The sequence below is a fragment of the Aptenodytes patagonicus genome, chromosome 7, assembly GCF_965638725.1.
Source record: "Aptenodytes patagonicus chromosome 7, bAptPat1.pri.cur, whole genome shotgun sequence".
NCBI classification, from domain to species: Eukaryota; Metazoa; Chordata; class Aves; order Sphenisciformes; family Spheniscidae; genus Aptenodytes; species Aptenodytes patagonicus.
Window position 1 is genome coordinate 9,256,961 of NC_134955.1, and position 13,420 is coordinate 9,270,380.

Here is a 13,420-nt window from a genome sequence, read left to right on the forward strand (position 1 = left end):
CCAGAATAAAATGCTACATCAATGAGGCATGCTCAATCTCCAGCACATACAAAAGCTACTTTACTGACTGGCAGGGTTTCTAAGGTGCCAGATATAAACTAAACAGCACATCTGCTTACTTTCAAAACACTAGCCAGGGCATGATCTAATCTGTCTTTGACAAACTTAAAATTGAAATAGAAATGGGTCTCAAATAAATGAATGGTTTGGAATTTCATCCATTTTACTTTTAAACATTTTGCCATTTGTGATAACTGACTAAGAGAGTCTACATGGTCTACTGCTACTTTGATCCCTAGAACGTACCATTTATTTCAGTGCAACAACTCAAGGATTAAAGTTGGTAGAATTTGACCCAGTCTAAAACTGTATGTATTAGCCCGCTACTGCATAGGATTGTAGGAAAGAATTTGCTTCTGTTTACCTTGTGGTTTTTCGTTTTCATCATTTTATATCAGAGCATCTTCTATAAATATGGCCAAGCCATACATGTTAAGTTTAGCGCTGCGTGCAAAAGAGGATTTCTAATATCTTGTCCCCCACTCAATAGCATTTAATAATCATACTCTGTATCAAAGTCACAGTACCCAAATGTTTTCAAAATATTCAAATATTTCCAATATTTCCAAATATTGGAAAAGTTTATAAACATAAGAAAGGAAGATATTTGTTTAAGTAGCACAGATGTATTTCCAGCTTATAGAAAAGGTGTTGTGATTTAAATATTCTCATTCATATGGAAGACTGAGCTTGCAAGTTATGAAAGAAACAGAGTATGTGAAATGACCTAAATGTAAGTTCAATAATTTTGTATATTTTAAACACATTTTTAGGTTAGATGTATTTTAAGAATAAATACAATTTAAAAGTGAAGTAAGACAAAACCCATTTTATGTTTCCTTTGATCTTTAACTTGTAGCCTTATCTCCCAGGTCAGAGGGCACATTATTCAATTTCACCATATTTTGTGTAAAACCACTGTAGCGTTGAAGATGACTTTCAGTACAAATGTCATGGTACTTAAAGCTAAACTGGACCCTAGTTTTTTGAGCTTCTTAATTAAAATCACAGTTTGTAATGGTCTGACAATATTATCTTTATTCTTTCCAGTTGAGCAGCAGCAGAATTTTCACAGCATTTATTCAATCAAGCTTAGCAATGTTTCTGCAGCTCACTCTTTCACTTCCTAAAACAGACAACAGGGTTCAGAGCGACTATGCTGTCACTCTATATAAATTTATTCTCTGTGTCAAAGGGAGTCATCCAGCTGGACTGGATGAAATCTAAACTGTTCAGGGGAACTGATGTTAAGAAGTAATTCTGAGAGGAGGAGAGAAAAAGAGTGAGAGGAAAAATATTATCAGTTCTTCTTAAAAAAAAAAAAAAACCAACCCTAAAAACTGCTTGGAATTCTCTATTACTTCTTTGAGAGGAATATGCTAGATCCTATAAGGGTAATGTAATTACATTATTCAGATCACAGTCTGTAAAAAAAAAATCTTCACTCTAATCTATAAAGAGAACAAATGTACAAACTATACTTTAATTCAGGGAGAAAAAATTCCACGTGATAAACAGCAGCTATGAAACTATAAAAAGCTAAAAACATTGTATTTGAAAGTTTTTCAGATTCAAAGCTGATATCGCCTCTTTTGGTTATTTGTGATAATGATCACACATCATTTAAGTATTAGAGTTGGTTAGTATTTGCATTATACTCTAAGCAGGCATTCTCTTTTCATAAAAGCTGTTCCTTATTTTTTTACTTTTATTAATTTCTTACCATTTCATTCAGTTTCTTTTGTAAAGTGTATTTTGAAATCTGTAAAAAGAGAGTGAGCTATGAATTAAATTGTAGTTACGTTTTTTCCAACGACAACCTGCATGTTTAAGTATTCTCATACCTAAGACTTAATTGCATTTATTGCCAATCCAATACAGTAATACTGGTTTTGAATTAATGACGACACTATTTCTTTTATTATTAGATCACTTTACATTATTTCACTTCAATATTTAAATTATGTAAAAATGCTTTACACTGATTTGTTACTAGAAGAATTTTGAAAATGCATAAATCCTTGTGTTTTCTGACATGTATCATAAAAATCATGTGTAAATGGACTACAGTCTGTAAACTAGACCCTTAGAAATAAACAGAGAAGAAAACAGATAGAAATGAAAGTATTCCCTCAAGTTCTAGAGGAATGTGTGTTCCCTCTTGGAAAAAAATTCTAGGTAGATACTCTGAATGGTGGCATATAAAGACATATTGTACCAATCTTGCATGCTTTAATAATATAAAACTGACATTGAAGTCATTAACACTTTTTCATACACCATTGACATCAGAGAATTTTGACTTGCATAATACTTAAGATCGCAAGAGCTTTAGTCTCTATATCTCTTAGAACACTTAAAGAAACATTGACAACATCTAGGGAAAAAAAAGAGAAATGTCAAAGAACCCAGTGTGTGTAAATCTTATACAGAAAATATTTCTAGAAAAAAACTAAGCCTAGAGAACAATCATTTTAAGGTAGAATTCTGACTCTCTGGATAGAGAGGACTACAGAACCAAATTAGAAATGCCTCACTCTTAATTTAGGCTGATTTCCACACAATTTTTCTGGGTCCACATGTTCATTGTGACCTCCTGCTTCCTCAAGTCACAGCAGAATTTCCTAGATCTGAACTATACTGTTACACAAATGTTTGATCTGTGAGCATTAAACATTTAATATTAAGGGTTTTTTTGAAATTTGTTTTATCTCACAAAAGAAAGGCCAGTGGAATCTTCCATTACTCTTACTGTCCACATATTATGTTCAGCAGACCATGGAAGGATATTCTACATCATCTGTGCTATGCCAAGGTTTGAACAAGGCAACAAAATCCTTTACAGCTATTGCTCAGGCAGCCAGCCATGGGAATAAATTTCTTCTGCTCCTAAAATACCTTCAGTGTTAACAAAATGATTAAACAAACAGTCTGATACCAAGTAAATGCATCCCATTAGAAGAGAATGTTAATAAGAACCAAACATGTTGCAAAATTGTGGGTAATAATCCATTATAACCATTTTGTTTTCAACACAATTAATTATTATCCCACTCAGTTTGGCTAGAAAAGTAATAAGTTCCCGGCAATACCTGAAATCTGGCAATGCATTACAATGCTAATTCTCTTCTGTGTTGAAGAAAAACCTTCAGAGTTCTACTCTTTTAATCCATTTTCAACATATCTGCCTTGGTCTTTAAAAGAAAACTAAATACTAGTTATGTCCCTATGTCTTCCTTTATTTCAAGTAACTGTGAATCACAGCCACAAGTGCTCCAACACCATGTAACAATATAAAATACAATACAGAAATAACACCAAGTGGCACCAGAGTAATTGTGCGTTTATCCGACAATTTTACTTTTACTGACAAACAGGCATTGGAAAGCCATGGATTAAGTGGTAAATACAGCAACCTCCTAGTGAAACAAAAGAAAATAATACAAAACACAGGTAGCACTGAGTTGGAGGCCCAGTATCAATACTTGTTTCTATTAGGAGTCCAAAACCAGAGTTTCCAGACAGGTGAGAAGTAAGACGACAAGAATAGAAAGAAAGAGGAAGACTATGGAAATGAAAAGAAAGCACATTTTACACGCTATTTGGACTTTTATTGAGTCTGCAGTTTTTCTGGAGGAAAAGCACTGTAGCTGGAAGGCTAACAAAGTAGTCTTGACACTGAAGACGAGAACAGAAACTCAGTGTTACAAAGTGAAGTGTACATGTACTAGAAAGATTAAATGAGAAGGCCTTAAAGACCCTCTTAAAAACAAATATTTTCTTACCAGTGAAAAAACCTAAACCCAAAACACTTGCATACCAAGGAAACTTATTTAACAAAAATAATAGTTTACCTGTAATGCTTTTAATGCTTCTTTCAGTCCATCAATTTCTTTTTCTTTTGTTTCTACAGCAAGTTGATATTTTCCCTTTCAACAAAAGCTGTACTTCAGGATTTGGGCAGAATAAATGCATTTACAACAAGAATTTATCAACAAGAATGTTATGAAAATAAAGCACTACTCCGCTATGACAGAATAATTCATTGGTGAAAACAGGTGAAAATTCAGCTATATAATTTTAATATGTACATATATATTGCTATAAAAAGAAAAGTGAAAATATGATAGTATATTTTCACCACTTAAGACTAGTCAGTAAGTTTAAAAAATTTCTGTTCTGGGAGAGACAAGCCTGACAAAGGCAGAATTAATAAGTTACTTTAGTTTAGAACAAAGATACTAAATAACAAAGAAAGTATCAGGTAAATCCATTTTCTTATCCACTGTAGCAGGGTCTTCACAGAAACAACTTCCTCAGCTTTTCCAATGCACAAAGACTGAACTGTAATCTGCTGTCACTAGAATTACTAAATACATGCAAGCACATTTTATATTTATATATAGAGGTGTGTGTATATATATGTGTATACACACGCACACACACATATGCATGTGAATAAAGTCAAAGAACTTCAGTGGAATTAAATTAGGTAAGAATCGTGGGCAGCAATCAATACAATGGAGAGCAGAATCTAGATATCAGAGAACACGCCAGGGAAAACAAATACATCCATTCAACTACCCCTGCCTGTTCCATTCATTTTTAACATAGTGCTGGCTGTGCAATCTCCTGAAACCACCTTGATGAGTAAAAGTACATGTAATATAAATTGGAGCAAAAATTGGTCTTTGTATTCAAACTCTGTCCTGAAACATTGCAGCTTAATTTATTCTTTCAGTTACTTTGGTATAAAGTACTGAAAGTACTATCTGAGTCAATGGAAGTATCTAGAGAAAAAAAATTAAAAAAAAAAAAACAACCAAAACCCAGCACACAATTTAATTCTGAAACAGTAGCTGTCATTGAAAATACTAATCAAGGACTACTATGTAGGTATGTGTCGACAGAGAGGATGGCTTAACAAGAAAAAACTCCAAATACAAGCAAGAAAATAACCAGATAATATAAATGCAGCAAACAATATAGTTTACTTTGATATACTTTCAAACAGATTTCACCTGTTTGCAAATTTCTGTGCAAGTTCTTATGAAACATACACCATACTCATCCACTCTTAATCATTGGGAAGTTTGAGTGAAACAATAGAGTCCACATGCAGACATTCATTAGCTTCACTGTTTGAAACAGGGTCCTAGTATACCAAATGCAAATCCTTTATTCAGAAGAGGAAGCAGGCACTCAGCTTGGTATAAAAAGTCATGTAGTTAAGAAAAAACCCAGAAATTCAGGCTTAAGTATATCTGTCTTCAGTTTAGTTCAAGTTCCTTAGGAAACCAGCTCAGGTAAATCAATAAAAGCCCTATTAAAATCTGGTTTTACTAAACCAGTTAGAATTATTATTTTTCACTAGTACGTGAAAAAGGGTTATGACAATTTGTCCCAAACCCCCAAAATAAAGTAAATTTTGCATAACTTCAATATAGAACTATCAAAGAACACTTATTGCCTAACTGATTTTTAGCATAAGCAGATCTTAAAGTAACATTTCACAAGTAATTAAAAACTTCTACAGGCTATAAACAAAAAACCAAAGGTAACAAAGGTTATAAAGAAATTTCTTTTGCAAAGGCCATAGCAAGAAAAATAATTTAATTGTAATATATTGAGTTTATACTTAGAACATGTTCGTGAAGTTATATAGCAGTATCATTTGCTTATGTGCTTCACTGGATGACAAGTAACAAGTAATTGTAACAGAGTACCTTTTCTTCTTCCATGGCAAACATCCTTGCCTGTAACTTGATTGTCAGTGGCATAAAAAAAAAAGAAATAACAAATCAATACAGCACATGGGATTAATTTTATTCATGCAACTTGACAAGACAATATAGTTATATTACCCTGCATAGTGTACTTCCTGGGGTTTTTTTTTGTTTAACTATAGAGTCACAAACAGCAAGCTTGTGAATCACAAATTATTTTTTCAAGAAAGAAAAACCTAATTGCTTATCAGTTTCTTTTTTGTGCGATATGATTGTGATGCACATTAGTGATAAATTCTTCATCACCATGTGCAACAGTTTCAGTTCCTATGACTGTACTCTGCAAGTTCTTTCAGCACTCATATTTGTTGATGATATATTATGGAGAAAAATGCACAATCCTGATTTGAAAGACTGAAACACACTTTCAAATGTTGAACAGAATAAATTATGTGGCGGATCTTCTACCCTGGTTTATGAATCTAACCTTGCAGAGGACATGCCATCTTAAAGAGAGGGGGGACCCCCCACCCCCCAAAAAAAAAACATTAAAAGAAGCATTATCTTCTCTAGGAATTTTTGGAAAAATAAAAATGAAAAATCCCAGGAAGACTGGCTTACTGGGAAGAACTGTCAAAATACAGGCATTATACTGTGTTTGGAAGAAAGAAAAAGACCTGATTTCTTTGAGCTGTATATTCTAACATTTTATATGCAATAGAAAAATATTTTAATACCAACTGATAACTTGCTGTTATGCCATCATATTTTAAAATCTCATTGTCAAAGCTAGAAGACCTTATTTTGCTACCTGTTTTTTAAAAGCTGCCATAGCTTCTTTGTTTTGTTGGTGCAATGTGTCCGTCTCATGCTGCAGAGTTTCCTGCCCATGCAAAATAACAATAGTGTATTTTAAATATTATCTTACAGCAAACCATACATATAGTATTTCAAGAAAGACCCGATTCCTTGTTAAATATTTTTAGAAAGACATGATTGCTTAAAAACAAAACCTGAAGACTAAAAAGAGACACTGTTAACTGGTAATCATCTTTTTGGTAGCGGCTTCTCTTTAATTCATAACAGGCGACAATTCTCACCTCTGGAATTCAGATTTGTTGTTGCTAGGACTTCTATAAGCAACTCTTACCCATCCTATCAACATGCAGAAGCAATCCAACACCCATTGCCATCTTAAGACAGCATCTTGACACAGTTCCAGGTAGTTATAATAGAATTTTTATTTTAATCTCCATTAAAAAATATAAACCCATTAAAAAAATAACAACCTGTTACTCTGTTTTTAGTTAAATTTTAGTCATTTAACAAACTACATGAAAGAGCTGAAGGAGGGCAGAAAAGACTAAGTGTAAGGTGACAGCGTAAGATTTTTATCATCCTACTGCCTGGCTTTACTCTCATCCATAAAAACAAGAAAATGAGTTAAAGATGTACTATTATTTTTATTTTTATTATTTCATATCATAACCTTATAGACTAACACTACAGTCTGCAAGTTGGAAATCTTTAACATCTTTAAGCATCATGTTCCTATACAAGATAGGGAAAAAAACCCCCACAATCGAGGTGAATACGGAAGATAAAAAAAAAAGATCTTGCAAACATTAAGTTCTAGACACTAAAAAAAATTAGGTAAAAGGTAGTCAAGAGGCTCTGTCCTTGAACAGCTATCTCAAAATACAGATGAGTGTTTAACTAAGAAATATTAGTGTGAAGTAGGAAATGATTAAGTAATGACTGCACAAAAATAAATATAAACTGAGACTTAAAAAGAATGACTGGGAGAAAATAAATTGATCATTTGTTTCACACGAGAAGGCTAATTTCTTCTCCTGCCTAATTGAGCAATTGAGAGTTTTTCCGACATAAAGCCTGTTCCAAAATTGCTACTTTCTCCAGCAAATTGGTGTTGCTTTCAAGTTCCACAAGTGAGAGCTGTTGCCCTTTGATACAAGACAAGAATCTGTGGAGGTAAGGTGTTTTATATGCATGTACATACTCATTAATCCATTGTAAGATAGGTAGAGAAAGTTTTGATTTGCATCTAACAAACAATACTACATGAACAAATATTAAAAAATGTGAAAACAGAAGTCTTGAGGAATGTTTTCCTCAAGTTGTCACTTAGAATTGTGTTCAAAGACACAGGTTCTCTAGTGGGTAAAGGGCATCTAAGTATGCTAGAAAGCCAGAAATGGTACTGCAGTGACAGCAAATCAACTATTCTCAGTGGAGTATTCCTACTTACCACAGGAATAAAATTTTATATCCACAGTACTGTCAAATTAAGATGATGCTTCTTTAGATTATAGTAATTCAAGCCAATATTATATAATAATTTATGTAGATAAAAGTTTGGTTTCACAGAACAGTCATCCTTTATACAATTTTGTCATTGATGTAACTGATAACTGGAAATAAGCATTACTGAGCTCTTCATAATATACCACAGTCTTCCTTGTACTGTATATTCAAGTGATATATTTTACTATAAAAAAAGAGACTGGGAAGTTTCTACAAATATTCATTTCCTAGCAGGCCTCACAGCCAAGATTATTAAATAAAATGATTATATATAACTGTCTCAGAAATTCAGTTTTGGAATAAATTTTCCATACATGCCATGTATGTGTGGTGCAGGGAGAGTGAAGAACAAAGTTACTTTTTAAAGATATAAGCAAAATCACCTTTGATATTGTGATGTTATAGTAAGCATAATGAGTGTACTCATTATATTTAAAGGAATATTTTCTTCAGTTATTCTGTTTTCCCTACTCTAGCATTTTTTTTTTTTCAGGAGCAGCAACAGTATTCATAAAACGTAGACAAAGATTTGCTTTAAAATTGTAAAATTAAACCGGAAACTTAGCTCAAGTCATGTCTTCATTTTAAACTAGTTTGCTAAATTTAAGGTAAAATAAAATACATACTGAATCACAGAAATGTTGACTGAAAGGGATATCTCTGAAAGAAAAAAATATAACAGAACCTTTGATAAGCCAGAAGAAGCTGTCTACTTACTGACCTACTATTGAGGACAATATGATTTTGCATTCAGAAACCATCAGATCACAAATTCAATTTAAATGTCATACTTAGCATTTTTATCTTCCTGAAATCTCCAGAATTGGAAACTCCTATTAGCTTGTTCCTTTGAAGTTCCAGAGCTCTACATACGTGTTCACGTGAAGTTCCTAAAATCTACAACTCATTGTTTACATTAGGTTTGTCATGTGCCAATGTTAAATGCAAAGTGCAGAAAAAAAAGGGAGTTCACCTAACTGCCTACAAGTCCCATCTTTTTATTAACTGTAAATTAAATTGCTGTTAAGGTCTCAGAATGAATGGAAATCATCCCTTTTGAACCCAGATTATTAAGAACTGCAATGCTAGGTTAAGAAAAGCAAAGAAGGGTTACAAATTGAAAGCACTGTTGCTTTTACAAATATAAAATGTTTCCTGTTTCTGTGTGCACATATATATCCTTCAGAAAAAAAGCACATAGTTAGGATTATTAATTTAAGATGGTTAGGATGAACTCCAGGATGAAATAGTCTTCCTTTACTACTGAGATGTTAAATATCCCAAGATCAAGGATAGAGCTGAAATTATTGTTTTTTCTGTGATCGTAAAATATACAGAGTGAAGCCTTTTATCTTGTGACCTAGTGACAGGGGTCATAGGTTTGATTGTATTAGAGAAGGGAATGGATTTCCTATGAAAGCATAACCTCAGGAGCCCTAACCCTAAGAAGAATGTTAGACTTATTTTACTGAAAACTTCATACTGAGCATTTAAAAGCTGACAAACCACTCTGAGTATGTCTAACATATAAGTTTAAAATAATTTTTTTGAAAAATAGTCACCTCCAAAACATTGCAAGTGAAGTTGTTTGTACAACTGCACTGGTACTTGCACTTGTCGAAGACAAGCATAATACAGAGAAGCTGCTGCGTAGTTTTCTCCACACTAATGTGTCAACATGCCTCGTGTTAAGCTAAATGTCTTATTGCTTCAATATTTTCATCACTTTTGACTGAAGATTTCCAGTCATGCCAAATATTATGATGGTACTCTTTTGTTAACCAGATTTCTAGGTTAGGCGCAATACAAATCAATACAAAAACTACAGAAGTTCATGGCTAGACAATAAACTATTGGCTACCAGATTCTACTATTAGAAATGACAATAGCCTTAAAAAGGGGAATTGTACCAAATCACAGTCCATATTAATATTATATTAAAATTAAATCCCAGCAGTTAAAATACTAAAACCATGTAGGAAAGTTACCTTTTGCCATTCAAGTTCCTGTTTCTCTACAACAATTTTACTTATTTGATCTTCATAATTAATCTCTGTTTCCTAGTTAAAAAACAAACAAACAAATTTACATAAGACAGTGCCTGCAAATCAAACACCAACATACGTTGTGTATTCATGCTCTTCTTCCCTTACAGTCCAGTACACAGAACAGTATGTGCCTACACACTGCACAGCAAAAAAGGAAACAAAAGCTTTCTGAGTGTGGTAAAATAGCAGATGAGTTCAGCTGTTTTGGTCAGAAAAGTTGCAGAATAAGTAACTTAGATTGAAATGCATAGCAGAAGATTAGGAGCTAGGATTATAGCTCTCTTAATTAGCAGGAACAGTTCCCTCTTCATACATATTCTCCTCTGCATCCTACAACAAAACCAGACTCAAAAGGAATAAACCAGACTTGACTTCATAGTTGAAAAATGATTGAATATTCTGATGAACCAAGTCAAAATACTGAGATGAAGCGAAATTCAGCAAGCTGCAATTAGTGCTTCAAGAATCAATTGTTAATCAATGATACAGATAATCATAGTTAATGAGTTAGAATCTTTGGGACATCTTAATTATTCAACTCAAAGCATTTGAATCTTTATTCTTTTTGACACCTCCCAGGACAACTGAAAGTTTGTGTCAACAATTACTTCTGTTATTATAGAAAAAGTGAAATATGTATCATAACCTTCTGTGCCAAGAAGCCTCCTGACCTACCAGATGAAAGTAAGAAGTTAAAAATATGTGTTGATTATCCATGACTTCTGTTTGATAAGATGAGCTACCTGAAAATCTGAGAAGTCTAAAGTTTCCTTCACAATCCAGAACATGGACTACTAACAGGAATGTGCGTTACATCTCCTGTTCTTGCTGAAGCACTTTGTCAAGAATCAAACTATTACTGTGATAATAAATGAGACTTATTTACTGATAATCACAGTTGCTAAAATTTATGGGAATTTTCCTGAAATATTCTGGTGTTAAAGTAAAATTTTCCTAACTGGAATCAGCTTCCCTTTTGAGTTAAATTTTTATGAGCACTGGCCTTCCTTTACAAATACAATACTCAAAGGAAGAACAACAGGTTCCCGGCAAACAGTCATGACTTCTTGCAAGAACAGTATTTAGGCTTTTGATGTATATCATAAGCAATTCGCTGCTGTCCTGTTATTGCATACAGTCAAAATAATGAATGTCCTTTAAAGACCTAGAAAGCTACGCTAATGTGTTGTTCTGAGCTTCAAAAGGTTAATTTCCTACCTTTTCTCTGCACACTGATGATCACCTTGAAAAAGTGACCACATTAAGGTAAGATTGACTTCTCTCTGATGAATTGGTGCACTAGTAACATTTATTGGTCGTGTTGGACACACTCCAACAAGGGCCAAACTGACTGTGTGAGGGTAAAAGAGTATTCCCAATACTTGAACTGTGTTCTCTGAATTACTGTATTTTGATATATTATGTGCAGCTTTATGCTTATTTTGAGTTCAACTTCCGCACTCCAGTTTAAAACCTGCATTCTAAACTGATGAAAAAAATAAGCACTCTTGAAATGACTCACACCTCAACAGCCCAGACTACTGCAAAAGAAGTGGCTATAATCCTCAGGGAAACAGTGACAGCTCAAAAAAGAAGCCATTTATGGATCTCTCTAGTAAAAAATTAAAAGCAGGCCTCAAAAAGATTATTCTCGTGACATCGGGTTTTAAGTAAAATTCTACTGAATTGCAATACCATGAACAACTATTACTTACGGGGGGGGGAGGAAATCACCTCTGGATGAAGTAATAAGTTTTCTGAAACAGTGAAAGAGCAAACTGAGGTTCTTCCTCCTTCCACACTGAAGCAGATAATACAAATGTTTTGGCTACAAAGAATAAAGTATGCTGCATCTTTAAGAAATGCAGTTCTTTCCTAAACTCAGTACAAATGAGGGCTCCAAGTTTTTAATACAAGGATATTTACAATGCTTCAACAATTTGTGCAAAACTGTTTTAAAGATTTTGCAACCCTCTCTCACTTTCTCACTTAGCATAACATTTGATCCATAGTCCCACTGTACTATCAATAGAAATAAAATGGCAAAATATGTCCCAAGGTGATTTAAAATAGGTTTTTGACATTGACATCTTTTATAGGTTTTAGGGTCAAAACTGGCTTCCTTGATTAACAGGCAGTTTACAGGCACATGTGTGGACAGAAATAACACACACTTCTATCCACAGGAGGCTACTACTAAGCATTTCAAGAGTTACTTGTTGGATCTAAAAATATGCCTCACTCACGTGAATTTTACATATAAAATATTGAACATACTTTTAAAATTAAAATATGGCTCACAGAGAACTATAGAAAAGTTCTTTAGCTTTTTCTTCTCTGATATGTATCAGTAGAATATAGATGGAGAAGAGACCGAAAGATTTCATACGCCGTACGGTGGTAAAAAAAAAAAAAAAAAAAGAGAGAGAGAAGAGAATTTAAGAGATTATCAATGTTTCCCAGTTCTGCCTTAAGAAATAGTACTTCACAGTTGCAATTAATTTATTTTCTGATACTAATCTATAAGTACTGAAAGAAAATACATCCCCCGAAGTTCCCTGGAGTGATAAAAACAAATGAGGTTGACTTACAGCTTCTTATAGAAGTGTAACCTTAAGCAATTTATGTCATTAAGCAACAAATGCTATTAAAATGATATATTATTAGCAAAAGCCTTGTTCAAAATTGTAAGAAGTAAGGATTATAAAATCTGACCCTTAAACATGCCATGTAAATGATTCCTAAATTAATCAAAATGCACTGCAGTAGTATTCTTCCCTAACTCCAGAATACATATTACTGCCCTGTGCAGGCACTAGCATATGTAAGGGTATTTCAGAGACAAAAACAGAATTTTGATCCAGTGCACAACTAAACAGGGAGAAGGAGTGGCCAGTTATCCCATGGATCAGATCTAGCCTTGGGAAACCCAAGAATATGTACTAGGGCAACAGAAGCAACAGTAACATGTTGCTGCAAGAGATGTAGCATGGACTAAGATCAACATAATGAACAGTAAAACTGCCTCCAGAATACCTGAAGTGCCTGCACAATTGAGTCCTAATATGCTTTTTCATAACATGCTGGCTAATTTTTCAAGTATATATTTTGGAAACATACAAACTAATCACACTGATTACTGCATTTCTTTAGCTTCCATGCATATAACTGTCTCTCCTTTTCTTTGTAAACTCATCTAGTTTGGTGTATTTGTCATAAGCTGAAAGCTCAAGTTTAGAGCATTTACAAAAAAAACTTCAA

At 33.4% G+C, this 13,420-nt stretch overlaps 1 protein-coding gene across 1 annotated transcript in view; it reads right to left on the reverse strand.

Moving 5' to 3' along the window:
- Nucleotides 1–13,420, reverse strand: part of CCDC73 (coiled-coil domain containing 73) — a 60,549-nt gene that overhangs the window by 37,630 nt on the left and 9,499 nt on the right. The window contains exons 3-7 of the mRNA XM_076343892.1: nt 10,100–10,171; nt 6,598–6,669; nt 5,787–5,822; nt 3,915–3,989; nt 1,784–1,822 (exon numbers count right to left, since the gene is read on the reverse strand). Coding sequence (XP_076200007.1) covers nt 1,784–1,822; nt 3,915–3,989; nt 5,787–5,822; nt 6,598–6,669; nt 10,100–10,171 — 294 coding nt within the window. The remainder of the gene's footprint in view (nt 1–1,783; nt 1,823–3,914; nt 3,990–5,786; nt 5,823–6,597; nt 6,670–10,099; nt 10,172–13,420) is intronic.